At 42.7% G+C, this 17,905-nt stretch overlaps 1 protein-coding gene and 1 long non-coding RNA gene across 13 annotated transcripts in view; one reads left to right on the top strand and one right to left on the bottom strand.

The window, feature by feature from the left end:
- Positions 1 to 7,948, bottom strand: part of cfap20dc (CFAP20 domain containing) — a 345,044-nt gene extending 337,096 nt beyond the window's left edge. For 10 of the 12 annotated variants that reach the window (XR_011357997.1, XR_011357998.1, XM_069939544.1 and 7 more), the window contains exons 1-2: positions 7,814 to 7,948; positions 7,478 to 7,564 (exon numbers count right to left, since the gene is read on the bottom strand). Coding sequence is in view for 9 of the 12 variants with exons in the window: in XM_069939544.1 (XP_069795645.1) it covers positions 7,478 to 7,564; positions 7,814 to 7,834 (108 nt within the window). In the remaining 3 variants the exon portion in view is untranslated. Of the gene's footprint in view, positions 1 to 7,477; positions 7,618 to 7,813 lie in introns of all 12 variants that reach the window. The other 2 variants (XM_069939547.1, XM_069939545.1) reach the window with 2 other exon arrangements.
- Positions 7,949 to 8,087: 139 nt separating this feature from the next.
- LOC138764126 (uncharacterized) overlaps positions 8,088 to 17,905 on the top strand; it is a 97,879-nt gene continuing 88,061 nt past the window's right edge. Inside the window, exon 1 of the long non-coding RNA XR_011357996.1 lies at positions 8,088 to 8,367. This is a non-coding gene — a long non-coding RNA (uncharacterized lncRNA). The remainder of the gene's footprint in view (positions 8,368 to 17,905) is intronic.

Genomic DNA, 17,905 nt, shown 5'->3' with positions numbered 1-17,905 from the left:
CGCAAACTCCTAAGACTTGACATCGACATAGCCGCTCTCAGTGAAGTCCGCCTGGCAGATGTAGGCAGCCTCCAAGTACGCGGCGCAGGCTACACACTCTACTGGTCTGGCAAGCCTTTGGATGAACGACGCCTAACTGGTGTAGGCTTCATGGTCAAGAACTCCATTGCCTCCAAACTCGAAAACCTTCCGACAGGCCACTCGGACAGGATCATGTCCATGCGACTCCCACTTCAAAACAAGCGTCGCATCACCCTCATCAGTGTCTATGCTCCAACCCTCCAGGCGGAGCCAGCAGAAAAGGACAAGTTCTACACTGACCTGTGCAACCTCATCCAACGCACCCCTACAGCCGACAAGGTTGTCATCCTTGGCGACTTCAACGCTCGCGTCGGCAAAGACTCAGAAACATGGCCAGGAATCCTGGGCAAGCATGGCGTCGGCAAGTGCAACGACAATGGGCGCCTCCTGTTGGAGCTCTGCGCAGAACAGCGGCTTGTCATTACAAACACCCTTTTTCAGCAGAGAGACAGCCTTAAGACTACCTGGATGTATCCCCGATCCAAACACTGGTACCTCCTGGACTACATCCTGGTGCAAGAAAGTGACAAACGAGATGTGCTCCACACCAGGGTCACGCCCAGCGCGGAATGCCACACTGACCATCGGCTGGTTCGCTGCAAGCTCAACCTTCACTTCAAGCCAAAGCCCAGGAACAGTAAAACCCCCAGAAAGAGGTTCAATGTTGGAAACCTGCAGTCAGACGAAGTGACAGGAAACTTCCAGGCAAACCTCAAAACAAAGCTCGACGATGCAATCCGCCTCACGGACTCGTCCCCTGAAACCCTCTGGGATCAGCTGTAGACTACCATACTGCAATCCACTGAAGAGGTACTGGGCTTCTCCTACAGGAAAAACAAGGACTGGTTCAACGAAAACAGCCAGGAAATCCAGGAGCTGCTGGCAAAGAAGCGAGCTGCCCACCAGGCTCACCTTACAAAGCCGTCCTGTCCAGAGAAGAAACAAGCCTTCCGTCGCGCATGCAGCCATCTTCAGCGCAAACTCCGGGAGATCCAAAATGAGTGGTGGACTAGCCTCGCAAAGCGAACCCAGCTCAGCGCAGACATTGGTGACTTCAGGGGTTTCTACGAGGCTCTAAAGGCTGTGTACGGCCCCTCACCCCAAGTCCAAAGCCCGATGCGCAGCTCAGACGGCAAAGTCCTCCTCAGCGACAAGATCTCCATCCTCAACCGATGGTCAGAACACTTCCAATCTCTTTTCAGTGCCAACCGCTCAGTCCAAGATTCCGCCCTGCTCCAGCTCCCTCAACAGCCCCTAAGGCTAGAGCTGGATGAGGTCTTCACCCAGGATGAGACATATAAGGCAATCGAGTAACTGAAAAGTGGCAAAACAGCAGGTATGGATGGAATCCCCCCAGAGGTCTGGAAGGCTGGTGGCAAAACTCTGCATGTCAAACTGCATGAGTTTTTCAAGCTTTGTTGGGACCAAGGAAAACTGCCTCAGGACCTTCGTGATGCCACCATCATCACCCTGTACAAAAACAAAGGCGAGAAATCAGACTGCTCAAATTACAGGGGAATCACGCTGCTCACCATTGGAGGCAAAATCTTCGCTAGGATTCTCTTAAATAGAATAATACCCAATGTCGCCGAAAATATTCTCCCAGAATCACAGTGCGGCTTTCGCGCAGACAGAGGAACTACTGACATGGTCTTTGCCCTCAGACAGCTCCAAGAAAAATGCAAAGAACAAAACAAAGCACTCTACATCACCTTTGTTGACCTCACCAAAGCCTTCGACACCTTGAGCAGGAAAGGGCTTTGGCAAATACTAGAGTGCATCAGATGCCCCCCAAAGTTCCTCAACATGATTATCCAACTGCACGAAAACCAACAAGGTCGGGTCAGATACAGCAATGAGCTCTCTGAAACCAACTCCATTAACAATGGCATGAAGCAAGGCTGTGTTCTCGCACCAACCCTCTTTTCAATCTTCTTCAGCATGATGCTGAACCAAGCCATGAAAGACCTCAACAATGAAGACGCTGTTTACATCCGGTACCGCACGGATGGCAGTCTCTTCAATCTGAGGCGCCTGCAAGCTCACACCAAGACACAAGAGAAACTTGTCCGTGAGCTACTCTTTGCAGACGATGCCGCTTTAGTTGCCCATTCAGAGCCAGCTCTTCAGCGCTTGACGTCCTGTTTTGCGGAAACTGCCAAAATGTTTGGCCTGGAAGTCAGCCTAAAGAAAACTGAGGTCCTCCATCAGCCAGCTCCCCACCATGACTACCAGCCCCCCCACATCTCCATCGGGCACACAAAACTCAAAACAGTCAACCAGTTTACCTATCTCGGCTGCACCATTTCTTCAGATGCAAGGATCGACAACGAGATAGACAACAGACTCGCCAAGGCAAATAGCGCCTTTGGAAGACTACACAAAAGAGTCTGGAAAAACAACCAACTGAAAAACCTCACAAAGATAAGCGTATATAGAGTCGTTGTCATACCCACACTCCTGTTCGGATCCGAATCATGGGTCCTCTACCGGCATCACCTACGGCTCCTAGAACGCTTCCACCAGCGTTGTCTCCGCTCCATCCTCAACATTCATTGGAGCGCCTTCATCCCTAACGTCGAAGTACTTGAGATGGCAGAGGTCGACAGCATCAAGTCCACGCTGCTGAAGATCCAGCTGCACTGGGTGGGTCACGTCTCCAGAATGGAGGACCATCGCCTTCCCAAGATCGTGTTATATGGCGAGCTCTCCACTGGCCACCGTGACAGAGGTGCACCAAAGAAGTGGTACAAGGACTGCCTAAAGAAATCTCTTGGTGCCTGCCACATTGACCACCGCCAGTGGGCTGATATCGCCTCAAACCGTGCATCTTGGCGCCTCACAGTTTGGCGGGCAGCAACCTCCTTTGAAGACCGCAGAGCCCACCTCACTGACAAAAGGCAAAGGAGGAAAATCCCAACACCCAACCCCAACCAACCAATTTTCCCCTGCAACCGCTGCAACCGTGTCTGCCTGCCCCGCATCGGACTTGTCAGCCACAAACGAGCCTGCAGCTGACGTGGACATTTACCCCCTCCGTAAATCTTCGTCCGCGAAGCCAAGCCAAAGATATCAACAATGAGCAAATCAAACATAACTGAAAGAAAAAAAAGTTCAAAATCTAAACAGCACTTTATATATTTTCTGTTTTTTAAAAAATTACACACATGGATGCTGTCATCAGGATCTTAGCGATATGGCTAGACAAGTTTTTAAAATCAACTTGAATAGTGGTGCCCAATGCTTTATGAAACAAGATATTATGAATAAATCTACTAAAGTTGCCAAAAAAAAATACATGGTTTTGCCCAAGTGAGGGGTTCAGAGGCTGAAGAACACACAAATGGCAGGTTGTTGGTGACTCGAGGCGAGGAACTCATAGGCTGCGGGTGACTGTGGACAGAGGACTCACACCTATTTGCAGAGATAATGGGTATTGGAATCTGGATATGAGAGGGTGAAGGTTTCCTGATCACATCGGAGGTTTGCACCTGGAACTCAGGTTGCCGATGATTTAGACTGAAGTCCGTGTGGCTGCGGAATTGCTGGAAGTGAATTCACAGAAACTTAATAACACTGAAGGGATTCCCTTTAGCTTCTCTTTCTGACTGTAAGGGGTGCTGGGCAATTTCTGCTGATGGCAAATCTTTGCTTATCTTATTACACGAAATTGCCTTTAGACTGCAATATGTTTTATTACATGACAATAAAATAATCTTGATTTGTTATCAAAACAAGAATCTGCAAGCTGCCAGTGATATGGCACAATGTTACATTACTGAAAGAGTACAATTTGACCATGGGTCTACAAAAATCTAGTAAATTAGATTTGGTCTCTCTACACACCTTCAATTTTTTCCAGTCAAACATTTATCCAACTCTAAATATTATTGAATAGTTTTCGCAGACAGCGCTTTCAAGATCCTAAAAATGTAGATGTAGTTTAAACTGCACATAACTGTGTTCAGTAAAACAAAACCAGTATCCAGCACCTATGAGGATTGCTAGATGCAAGACAAGTGAATTTGCTGGTTGCTTGAGATTGCGTGTTACATGGATTAGCGAACTGACCACAGGGCCCGGGGAGGGGAAGAGGAGAAGAAATTTTTAAACTTTCATTTTTTTAAAAAGTCTATTTATTTTTTGCAATTATTTTTGTCAGTTGCTTGAATTCTGGATAAAGGATTTTATTGCATTATGAAAAAATACATAATGCTTTATGGGAGAAGATTTCTGTTTAGTACATTTACCAAATTTGCTCTTCCATATGTTTAATAATTAAAGTGTGCAATTGTAATGGGAAATATCCCTTCCTTTGACACCAGCCCATGTACAATATTTCAAAAACAAAGTCACAACTAAAAACATGAGCAGCAAAGGTCCCTAATACAGCACAAGCTTTCAAGACATCACAAAACATGAATTTATATCACTATTTGATAACAAGGGTTCCAAATGATTGCCACTTCCATTGACGTATACATAAAGGTAGAGTTATCTGACAATTTATCTGTAAGATTTCATATTCAATACTTTTTCAGCCTAGTGTATGTGATTTATTCAGTGTTATAACATTAAGTTATGTTGACAGGCATAAGTAAATCTCAAAGAGCTGACAACAATATAAATCAGGTTAACAAAAATAATTTGAAGTTACGAAGATGACAATGAAATCACCAGTCCAGTGGAGATTAAAAAAGAGAGATGAACATGTTATTTATGTTCCGGTGGTTGGCTTCTAAATCAGCTCATGCCTCATCTCTAATTCATGTCGTGATCATACAAAAGGCACAAAAGTGATAAAATAACCAAAGTCTTGTCATCAGTTGGAGAGAAATAAACAGTTTTCATACATTAAGATTAGACTTTGGGTCAAAACATGAAGGAAATCAAACTATAATCTATGGACACATTGCAAACAATACTGAATAAAAGGAAATGATTTAAAAAAACTATAGTTAGATGCAAAGGTCTAATTCTGAACGTGCCTCTCATCAATACATTTCATCCTTAATGAAGAGTAGGTGATACCCTGGCAACTAAATGACAGTAAATACTTTTTTTTAAATTTGTCCATCAACAACCCACTGCACTCCATCCAATCAAATGCATTCAGACTGCAATGACCTTGCTGGCATGATAGTCTTCAAATTGTAGGCAACATTTTTTCACTTTCCAGCTCAAGCTACACATTTCACTGGATCACAGACTATATTTACACACTGGCAAATCATCATTTGGTATCCTTAAACCACCCAGGAATTTTCATCATCAGTCTTCCCTCACAAGGAGGTTGTAGTTTTGATCTCAGTGATGCAGGTCGAAAAGTTGTTTTAACAACTTGAACAGTGGTGCTCATTGCTTTATAAAGCAGCACTCTTGGGAATTTTTTTTTTCTTTAAACTGATTTCAGGGAGATTTAAGACACCAACTTTCAGAATCAAATCTATACATATTACCAATTAAACAATTTATAAGAACACAGAACTGGATAATTGGGAGCATAAATCTGTGAAAAAAACCAGAATGTTGATAAAGCTGTTTAGAAGACATGGAATCTTTTCAGTAGAAATAAGCAGTAGAGAGCATCTGTGCAATGCATCTGCAAAGCACAGATTTGGTGTGAACAGGAGACAAAATAGTGTGGCCTGCACCTGTGAGTGGCATCCTTGGAGTGCCATACCCAGAATTATTTTGAACTGTGCCACAGTTCTTAATGCAGAGAAAGGAATCATTTATTAGAGGTCACGAGGCAAATTAAATGTATGAAATGGCCACAGGTTTCTCCACCGATGAGACCTGCAAACAGCACAGGTCATGCTCATGAAACATTAAGGACTGTTGCAGAATTATTTACCGGTACATGGATAATGTTTTGGCATTTGGAGAACAAGTAGCCTCAAGCAGTAGCCCTATCATTATCCTTCCTGCTCTCACTTTTGAATGCCATACAATTTTTAGTTCATATTCTGAAAGATATTTGTGAGCAAAACAAGTAGCAACAAGGCTTTTTAACAAATCACACTAATGAAAGCTCAGCACCTTTAACAGGGATAACAATTATGTAAAACAGTTTAAAATTCGCTCATATTTAATTGCATTTGCACTAATATTTTCTACTATTTTTAGTAGAAGTAAATAGCTTTGTCAAACAACTGCTTTTACATTTAGATGAGCACTTAAAGTGGAGAACTGGGATACTTCTAACAGTAGCTTCCAAATTATTTAATTGTGGGAACATGAAAAGCTATTACCCGAAGGCTTCCTCTTAAGCCACACACTATTCTGACTGAAATATTTTTCCTCTCCATCCGTGTTGGGTTAAGCATAAAGCAATACCTAATTAAGTGAATTTGCTAAAGTCAGAATTCTACACCACAGAGACAGGCCCTTGTCCATGTCAACCAAGCAAACCCCATTTACCTGCAGTCAGTCCTTATTCCTCTCATCTTTTCCTTACCACATGCTTGTCTAAATGTCTTTTAAAATGTCCCAAATATACCCATCATACTATTTTCTCGGGCTGCTTACCTCATCTACCCATCTCACACTCACTTTGCATTGAAAGTGCCTCTCAGGTCCCTTTTAATTCTTTCCCCTCAAATCCCTATCTTCAGCAGCCCAAATCCTGGGAAAAGGGCAATAACTAACTCGATTTCAGCACTCATGATTTTATAAACCTCAGCAAAGGTCCCCCTTAGCCCAGGAGTGGGAGGGGAACCTTCCAGTTAACATAACCTTTCCTTTTGAATTCCAAGCTTATCATCCTGGCAACCTTCTCAAGAAACTCTTCTGAACCCTTTCGAGCTTAATGACATCTTTTTTACAGCAAGATGATCAACCACGTGTACAATACTCCAAGTTGGATTCACCACATAGTGGAAAGTTGTAACACAACATCCCTGTTCCTGTGCTCATGCATTTCATCCACAGCAGGATAACAATTGAAGCTGACGTTTCAGTGCACCCTTGAGGAAGCCTGCATAGCCAAAAGTGAGGCCACTTTGGTCCCCTATGAATGTAAAAGTTGAAAAGCTATTGCCAATGTCCTCTTCAATGTTTCTCTTGCGACCAACTACAAAAATATGATACTTTTACTGTTATCCTGATTTATAGGATCGGGTTGTGCTCAAATGGGCCACATAACTTCTCACAGGACAACAATGGCCATGCTCCAAAAGTATTGTAGCAAGCATAGTTAAAGACTTCCTGGAATAAAATTTATGCAGTTACACATCTTCTGCCACCATCTGGGTTTATTAACATTTTAAAGAGCACTCTTGCAAAATATTTGTAAATAAATGTAAACAAAACAAATGCAGTAAATATAAATTTAGAATATCCTTCCCAAAGCCATTTTGCGTGCACTTTTTTTTAAAAAAAACCAAAAACTTACTTTCTGGACTGAAGGACTTCCACAAAGCTTCCACTTTGCAACTGGATCTTTGCCTTGTGAGCTGAAGATTTCAACAAAGGGTCCTCCCTTTATTGAAAAGAAAGTCGTGTTGGTTTTCCAATAGAGTTATACATTTGCTCCTACAATGGTCGTTGGGGGAACAACAGGCAATAAGGAAATATACGATCATTGCAATTGTTCTCTTGCTTTAAAAATATAACATTAAATAAAAAGGAAAAATAGGGACACTACAAACACATTGGTCTGACCTCAAAACTTATTGTTAACGCGTTGTTTATTCTCCCATTTCCCAGAAGTGCATTATTGAAACATTACCTGATACTCGTTCTTAAACATAACGCAAAACAGGGTCAGGTGAAGGTGGACTGGACGAACTTCGTTTACTGGGCTCGGAGGGGCCTGCCGCCCGCTGACCCCCACGCGGCCATTGCCGCCACCATTTTGCACCTGCTCACCCAATCAGCGAGCCGAATAATCCCCGTCGCGAGTGAAACGCTTGGCGTTGTCATAGTGATACGGACGCTGAAGCTCGGGCGGGTTTGCGGTCCGTTTGTCGCGTGCGCGCATGCGCCCAATTGCAGCCCGGCAGCCGGTCAGCCCACGTTGGGTTCTTGCACCACCGCAGGGGAGAGGTCTCGTCCACGCCGGCGACCATTTACCGTGCAGTAATCCCCATTTTCGAGGACTGTGCGATGGTGACTGGTCATCGAGTTCGTGAATATAATGGGGGTGTCTGCCGCTGTCACCCCTTCAGGCAGTGCCTGGCAGAATGGAGGAAAAGAAAAAAAAAGCCTGGCTTATAATCATATAACCTCTTCCTTAATTAAATTTAAATTTACATCGTGATCCTGAACATTGAATTAACTAAGGTGAGTTGGAGGACGCAGTAGATAAAGTCATAGCAATAAAATCCATATGAGGTTTCCAAATCTTATAAAATGTTTCTGGTTGATTCCATTAATGTTACATTATTTTCTCTAATGGTATACCCTTTTAGTAGTTCCATTTGCCATTTATTCAATCCCACATTATTGTCTAATTTCCAAGTTACAGCTATACATTTCTTTGCTATTGCTATTGCTACATTTAAAAACTTCTGGTAAATATCTAACTTCAAATCAAAAATATCTCCCAATAAAAATATTTTGGGATCTTTCAAAACTTGCACCTTCATAACTCGTCACGATAAAATACTTAAACCTTCCCCAAATTTTTCTACTTTTTCACATTGCCAAACTGCATGGAGGATAGTTCCTACTTCTTTATTACATTTAAAACAAATGACCAGAACAATTTGAATTAATTCCATGTAATTTATATGGAGTATAATATAATTGAATTGTCGAAGGCTTTGGTGAGGTCAACAAAGGTGATGTAGAGTCCTTTGTTTTGTTCTCTGCACTTTTCTTGGAGCTGTCTGAGGGCAAAGACCATGTCAGTAGTTCCTCTGTTCATCCCTAACGTCGAAGTACTCGAGATGGCAGAGGTCGACAGCATCGAGTCCACGCTGCTGAAGATCCAGCTGCGCTGGGTGGGTCACGTCTCCAGAATGGAGGACCATCGCCTTCCCAAGATTGTGTTATATGGCGAGCTCTCCACTGGCCACCGTGACAGAGGTGCACCAAAGAAGAGGTACAAGGACTGCCTAAAGAAATCTCTTGGTGCCTGCCACATTGACCACCGCCAGTGGGCTGATATCGCCTCAAACCGTGCATCTTGGCGCCTCACAGTTTGGCGGGCAGCAACCTCCTTTGAAGAAGACCGCAGAGCCCACCTCACTGACAAAAGGCAAAGGAGGAAAAACCCAACACCCAACCCCAACCAACCAATTTTCCCCTGCAGCCGCTGCAACCGTGTCTGCCTGTCCCGCATCGGACTTGTCAGCCACAAACAAGCCTGCAGCTGACGTGGACTTTTACCCCCTCCATAAATCTTCATCCGCGAAGCCAAGCCAAAGAAAGAATATAATTGAATTGTACCATTTAGTATCTAACATTAATTGTATTAGTTACACTTTTATGACATAATTTTGACCATGTTTCTTCTTGAATTTGTATATTTAAATCTTTCCCATCTCTATTTAGATTTAAATAAGTCTCGCAATTTACACATTAGTAATAAATCTTTTGATAAACATATCAATCATTAAATATTCATATTGACTTTGATCAGGTAGTCTAAAATTCATTCCTAACTTTCTTTTTAAATATGATTTAAGCTGATTGTAAGAAAAAATGGTATTCATCTAGTGCTTTCATGAGCAACTGTTTAACCATGTGAACTCCTTTCTCTGCTTTGCCATTTTACTGTGGATGCAGAAGACTTAAAGAAAAAGAAAAATCAGATTCTTCTGCAAAGTTCTGGAATTCTCTACAGCTGCAGCATGGTCCATTGTCACTGTAGACCATTTGAGGAATTCCATGTCTTGCAAAGATCGATTTCATATATTTGATAGGACATACAAGGAAGCACCACAATCTCCAGATAGTTTGATAATCAATAGCCAGAAAGTAATTATTTCTATCCATGTGGAACAGATCAGTCCCAACTTTCTGCCATGTTTCTGCTGGTTCCTTTGTCTTCTTTGCATGATGTTTCAAACAGGTCTTACAGCTTGAACCCATCCTGTCAGCATTTATCCCTGGCCAATAAACAGTAGTTCTGGGCCTCTTCTTGCATTTTACCATTCCAAGATGGTCCTCATGCACCCTTTTTAGCATTTTTTTAATGCAGCAATTAAAGAATGATAATTCTGCTCTGTCTGAGTAAAAGCCTATTGACAACACTCAGCTCAGCACTGATGTTGTAGTATGGCTGACATTCATCTCAAAGCTATTCTTCATTCAGATTCTAGATGATCTTCTGTAGAACTGTATCCTTTTCTGATTTAGCTGCGATCTGCTTGGATTTCATGTCAAATACGGGAAGAGATTCGGTGATCAGATTCATGTAGAGATTTACATCTTTTTTTTTCTTTCTTTGGCTTGGCTTCGCGGACGAAGATTTATGGAGGGGGTAAAAAGTCCACGTCAGCTGCAGGCTCATTTGTGGCTGACAAGTCCGATGCGGGACAGGCAGACACGGTTGCAGCGGTTGCAGGGAAAATTGGTTGGTTGGGGTTGGGTGTTGGGATTTTCCTCCTTTGCCTTTTGTCAGTGAGGTGGGCTCTGCGGTCTTCTTCAAAGGAGGTTGCTGCCCGCCAAACTGTGAGGCGCCAAGATGCACGGTTTGAGGTGTTATCAGCCCACTGGCGGTGGTCAATGTGGCAGGCACCAAGAGATTTCTTTAGGCAGTCCTTGTACCTTTTCTTTGGTGCACCTCTGTCACGGTGGCCAGTGGAGAGCTCGCCATATAACATGATCTTGGGAAGGCGATGGTCCTCCATTCTGGAGACGAGACCCATCCAGCGCAGCTGGATCTTCAGCAGCGTGGACTCGATGCTGTCGACCTCTGCCATCTCGAGTACTTCGACGTTAGGGATGAAAGCGCTCCAATGGATGTTGAGGATGGAGCGGAGACAACGCTGGTGGAAGCGTTCTAGGAGCCGTAGGTGGTGCCGGTAGAGGACCCATGATTCGGAGCCGAACAGGAGTGTGGGTATGACAACGGCTCTGTATACGCTTATCTTTGTGAGGTTTTTCAGTTGGTTGTTTTTCCAGACTCTTTTGTGTAGTCTTCCAAAGGCGCTATTTGCCTTGGCGAGTCTGTTGTCTATCTCATTGTCGATCCTTGCATCTGATGAAATGGTGCAGCCGAGATAGGTAAACTGGTTGACCGTTTTGAGTTTTGTGTGCCCGATGGAGATGTGGGGGGGCTGGTAGTCATGGTGGGGAGCTGGCTGATGGAGGACCTCAGTTTTCTTCAGGCTGACTTCCAGGCCAAACATTTTGGCAGTTTCCGCAAAGCAGGACATCAAGCGCTGAAGAGCTGGCTCTGAATGTGCAACTAATCTGTGGAATTCTCATTCTGTGCTTCACTCTGTGTCATTCCCTTGGATAACTCACCAGCTAACACAAAAAGTTTCCATGGTGTGTACATCCTCTTGACTAGGCTTAAATTTTCACATGCTTTGTCACCCAACAGTGATTCATGTTCATCTGGGATGTCTGAAAGCCTGAGGTGGTGCTTCTTTTCTTTAATTTACCCTTGGGTTTACATGTACCTTTCGTGTCAATGCTCTGTCCATTGTAGGCTTTGAGCTGTACAGAATTTGGATGGATGTGTGGCTTTGTTTTCATTGCCCTGATGTCACACTCACAGATCATACTGACCTTTGTTCCTGTGTCCAGCTTGAAGGGAATATTTGTTCCATTTGTATGCAATGACACAGTCCACTTATCCTGCTTGACTCTGTTCACGCTTGGCTGTTCAGTGTCTTTCTGCACTACCATGCCCACTTAGGTCAGTTTCCTCTATAGTGTGTACAGCGTGCATCCCTTCACTTCGGCTTTGTTTCCCTTTAGTAAAACATTGCTTTGCATAGTGATTCTGCCCTTTGCACTTATTACAGACTTTAACATTGGCTGGGCATTGTTTTGCCACATCATTTACAAATGATTGTTTTTACTTCTTTATGTTGTTTCCTCTATCTCATTTTTTGTTTATGTGTGTGGACACTTTCTGTGGCTATGGGTATGCCTTCATTTTCACTGGCTTTTGCACTCTCATTGAACTTTTTCGCGTGCTGCAGAACTAATTCACTGGCATGGCATATCTTCAGAGCACCAGTTTAAGCACCATCTCGCAGCAACCTTTCTCTCACTTTCTTTTCAGTAATCCTTAACACAATTTGATCAGATTATTGAATCTTGCAGTAGTCCAAAATTGCATGTTCTTGCTTTTAATTTCAAGTTCATTAAAAAAAAATAACAAAGCTCTCTCCCTGCAGCTGTGTGCATAAGCAAAACATGTACCTCTTAAATGTTTCATTTTTATTTGGTGAGAAGTGTTAATCAAACATCTTGATTACCTTGTCAAACCTGCCCTGGCCTTCTGCCTCAGCAAAACAAATGTCCCACCATAATAAGTAGAAGGGCAATCTTCCATGCATCAGATTTGCTGTCAACTTCAATGGCTTGCAGGTACAGCATGAATCTTTGTTTGAATACCCTCCATTCGTGGTCAACATTTCCAGTCCAATTTACAGCATCAGGAACCTTCACACTTTCTGCTGCAATATCAAGTCATTCTCACTCCTGGTAGAATACACACTCCTGGTACTGTGTGATGTTTCTTCCACTCCTGTGCACAGTCCTGGAATTGCTTCCACTCCTGGTACCACATGTTTCTTTTATTGTAGTAAAGAAACTTGGGTTCTTTTAAAACAACTATATTTATTAGCTAAAGAACTCACTCAGGACCACATGTAGGCCCCCATCTTGAATCGAACCAAGATACAACAAACTAATCTCTGACTCCCCCTAGTGGTCAGGAGGATCACTAGCAGTCTATTATTGAAATGTTTTTCCCCTCAAATAACCCAATGAGTTCCTCCAGCAGTTTGTTTTTATTTTGTAAAACAAATATAATAACATACTAAAAAGGTGTAGAGATGGTTTACCAGGATGTTGACAAGAATGTGGCAATCCAACTGTGAAGATGGGTTGAGTTTTGTTCTGCTTGAAGTGGAGATGTTGAGGCAGGGGGGTGGGCAGGGAAGGTGAGCAGAATTGAATGTACAAAACTATGTGCATAATAGGGTAATTAGTGAGAACCCTTTTCCTCAGCAGAGGTGTGCATAAGAAGAAGCCAGAGGTTTAAGAGAAGATATAGCAATGAAGTACATATTTATACTGATCCCATTTTCCAACACATAGATCATAATCTTCTTTGCCATTACATTTCACGTGCTTCTCTAAATACTTTTAAATGTTGCGGGGACACCTGCTTCTACCACATCCTCAAGAAATGTATTCCAAATTTCAATCAATCCAAGGTGAAAACAATCTTCTTTATTCCCACAATCTTGTTGAATACTACAGCAGGGTCAGGGGGCAATTTTCAAAACTTTAAAATACTATTGTGCCATTTCAGGAAAGGTCCACAGTATCAGAAACCTAGAGATTGTGTGGATCCCTTTGTGATGGTCTCCATATTGCAATATTATTGGTACTGCATTAATTACAGAAAATTGAAAATAATTCATCACCCTTTCAGGGAGAAAGTCCAATTATTACATAAACTATTACTACAGTTCAACATTTTGTGTGTCATGAGAAGCATAAGCGATCACATTCAAATTTGTTTATTATCATCAGATGATACACATACAACCAGAGAAAAGAGTTACTTTTTTAAAAAAATAGAAATCCCATGATATTGCCGTAAAGAAGACCCCCGGCATTAGCCGGTTTTGGTTGTTTACACTGAACCGAACAAAGCCGGTATAATGCCAGGTCAGTGTGTCTTTTTACACAGCAAGCAGCATTTCGAGAGCAAAAGAGGTGGGACATGTATCACAACACCATTGGTGTCCAGTGTCGTGTATAATATACCATATTTGATGCATGTTAGATCTAATTTTTTCCCAAAAAATGGCTGGTAGTGGGCTGTAAGAGGTTACTTAAGGTCGTATGTGAGTGGGGAAAAAAGGTTGAAAACCACTGCTCTGGACCCAATTGTTACTGAGTTATTTTGCTTAAGAAAAATCATTAGTCCATTTCCTTTACAGTTATGAAACCGTGCACATAACGAATAAATTAGGTATGATTAAAACAGTGATTTTCAAACTTCACTCACATCCCACCTTCAGTAATCCCTTACTAATCACAGAGCACCTATGGCATAGGGATTACTGAAGGTAGTATGTGAATGGAAAGAAAAAGATCTAAAGCCTCTTATCAATGGATTACATCCTTCTGAACTGTCCTTGCAGCATGTAGTCCTAGAACCCTGGACTGTTGGTGTCCTCAGTTCCAGGTCCCTGGTGGAATAACTGGGCCAGAGCTTGGTCAGATGTGACACTGATTATTGAAGTTATTAAATGTGCTGACATTCAAGGACATGAAAGTAAAAGTTTAAAATGTTGCTAAATATTTAAAAAAATTATACCTCAATAATTACCGACATATCATATATGCCAGCATACAAGATGGCCCTTAAATATTAAAAATGTCACTCCAAAACCAAGGGTCATCTTATACACCAAATAGAAAATCTGAACCTTAATAGTGAACTCTCAGTGCTCCCCTGCACCAAGTTTAAAATCCAAACCTTAACAGTGAAGTCTCAGCGCTCTTCCACACCAAGTATACTGCACGTGTTGTCCGTAAATACACTAAAAAAAGGGTACACATACACATCCTTACCCGAGATAGTCACGGAATGCCCGATCACCCCTTTCACAAAGATGGCATTCTGGCACTGTTAAGGATTTTTATGTATATCAGATTTAAGTGAGGTCCAAGTTACATTTTAATGGTCCAGAAATTGCTAAGAAAATAACAGTAAGTTCACAGTGCCCAGCTTCTTAGCTTGTCCAAAATAAAACAGAAATGTGTATCAGTTGTTGAAGTTATGGTTCTGGCAGGTAATTTTCTAGTTGATGTGTTTGCATGGTAATTAGGTTGGCCAATTTGCTATGCAAGGCATCCAGCACAAAATGAAGGAGGATTTTTTTTCTATATCAAATATGCAATGACAGTCATTGCAGTACTTTGGTCAAACACAACATGAAACCCACCTATGATGTGAATGGCTGAGCCTTCATCAAATCCTTTTACACCTTTCATCACGCATGGGTTTTCACATCTGTAGCTCATCCTCTTCACGTGCACTTAGGGTTACTTCTTTGGAGTTTAATTTCTTAAGTGCTTGATGTAAATATTTTTTTCTCAAAAGTGAGAGGAGGTATGTTTTGGTCTATGAGTGACAGAAACATATTCACCATATCAATTCACGTTTTTGATGATGTAAAGATGAAATAGATCAAGTGAACAGAGAGTATTTTGCCCAGGGCAGGTGAATCAGCAACTAGAGGATATAGGTTTAAGGTGAGATTTAACAGAGACCTGAAGGACAACTCTTTTACACAGAGGAATAGGCTGCAGGAGAAAGATAGTTGAGGCAGATACTATTGCAATGTTCAGAAAAAAACCAAACTGATATATAGATTGGATGGGTTTAGTGGGATAAAGGTCAAACACAGGCAAGGAGGATGAGTATGACTGGGACATTTTGTTGGCACAGGCAAGTTGGGCTGAAAGGCCTGTTTCCACATTATGTAAAAAAAAAAGTGGATCAGAAGATGCTGAAATCTGAAGCGAAACAAGCTCTGTTGGAGGAACCCAGTGGGTCAAGCAGCACTAGCAAGAGAAAAAGAATGGTCACCATTTCAAGTTTTATTCTTCATTAAGATCCCCTATTAAATTTGCAGGACCAGATTTTCACATGAAATGCTGATCATTCCTTTTTTTCCTACTAATGCTGCTCAATCTGCTGAGTTCCTCCATATTCCGGTAAATCCAGTCTCCTGTATGTTCATTGTGGCTGATGTATCACTGGAATCGAGATTATTGACTTCACTGCCAAAGAAGCAACATAGCTTTAAATGGAAAAAAAATGCAGATGAAAGCATTCAGCTTATCAGGCTTGATCTAGCTTATATATCATTGCCATTTGATTTCAAAATTCTATACATGCGCACGAGAATGTCCTGAAAAGACTTTTAGGCAAAGAAACTTAGGATGGTGATGACTTTTACAGTAAGAGGTAAAGCTGGCTAACCCGAACACTTGGCAGATGCTTCTCTTGCAGTCTGTTCAAGTCTCTGTGATACACATCAATAACTCCAAAAGACTGGAAGTTATGTAACAATGATAGGCTTTTATTCACAACAGAAGGGAGTCACATCCATGCTGATCGACTGTCCTAAACAAGGGAGGGGGCTGTAGAACAGTCACCTTATCCAGGAGTCTGTGGGAGGGGCCACAAGTACAATCAGCCAAAGGGAGGGCCCAGACAGTTAAATATAAAAACAATGGTTACCACATTCACCCCTTGTTTTTAAAAAGAGTCCTGTGGGGTGAGGTGCATCAGAGTTATCATAAATTAAGACTTCTTGGCAGTCTGATCTGCTTCTGTGACCATCGTAGTCCCAAATGCAGCTGAATTACTTCAATAGGGTCCTGGACAGTCGAGAGGGTGCCTGTATGCAGTTGTCGGTGTCATTTTAATGGATGTGTGGAGATGAGTCTGGCATGCAATCTGTTGGGGCTGGGGTAACCTGCCATGGCTCTGGTGCATCATGGGTGGATATAGGAGAGGGGGGTGTAGGGTGGTCAGTCACGGTCTCTGGAAATCCTGAGGATGCCAGGCCTTTTTACCGATACCATGTCCTCATGCCCATCAGGGTAAGACACATAGGCATATTAGGGTTGACATGGAGGAGATATATCCTTTCAACTCGTAGGTCAGACTTATCACTCCTTGCCTGCTTCCAGAGCAGGACCGGCCCTGAGGGCATCAGCCAGGCCAGCAGCGTGGTCCCTGTTGCAAACTTCCTGGGGAAGGAAAACATTCCTTTATGATTAGTGGCAGTACAAAGGAGTGATCTGATTGAGTGGAGTACCCCAGGGTGGACATATTTCCAGCAGGAGACTGGAACACCTTTAGACCACAGGACCAGGAGGATGGCCTTCCAGATGGTAGCGTTCTCCCTTTCTATCTGCCCATTCCCTCGGGAATTGTAGCTGGTGGTTCTGCTCATGGCAATACTTCTGGCCAGCCCATACTGGTGCAGCTCATTGCTCATAAAGGAGGGCCCTCAGTTGCTTTGGATATAGCAGGTGAACCCAAACGGAGTGAAGAGGCTGCGTAGTCCTTTAATAACTGTGGCGGCTGTCATGTCCAGGCATGAATACTCGTTAATGTTGTTGAGGAAGCATACCATACGGTCAGAAGAGGGGAGGGGTTCTTTAAAAATCGATGCTCAGATGTTCAAAGGGGCAGGTGACTTTTATCAGTTGTGTTCTGTCCAGTTGATAGAATTACAGTTCGCACTCTGTACAGACCTGGCAGTTCCTGGTCATAGTCTTGATCTCCTCAATGGTGTAAGGCAGATTGTAGGCTTTGATAAAATGGCAAAACCTGGTGACTCCAGGGTGACAGAGATCATTGTGGAGAGCTTACAATCGATCTATTTGTGCACTGGCATATATCCGCAGGATAAAGCATCTGGGGCTCATTGAGTTTCTCAGGCCAGTACAAGATATTGAAGTTGGAAGTGGAAAGTTGAATTCTCCACCTCAATATCTTGTCATTTTTGATTTTATCCTGCTGCTGGTTGTTGAACGTGAAAGCCTCAGCCCATTGGTCAGTCAGCAAGGTATATTATTTTGCGGCTAGGTAGTGTCTCCAATGCTGTACTGCCTCGACAATAGCTTGGGCCTCAAATTTCAAGGTCCTGGC

This window comes from Narcine bancroftii, chromosome 5, assembly GCF_036971445.1.
Source record: "Narcine bancroftii isolate sNarBan1 chromosome 5, sNarBan1.hap1, whole genome shotgun sequence".
Classification (NCBI taxonomy): Eukaryota; Metazoa; Chordata; class Chondrichthyes; order Torpediniformes; family Narcinidae; genus Narcine; species Narcine bancroftii.
This window is presented reverse-complemented; position numbering and strand designations above follow the sequence as displayed.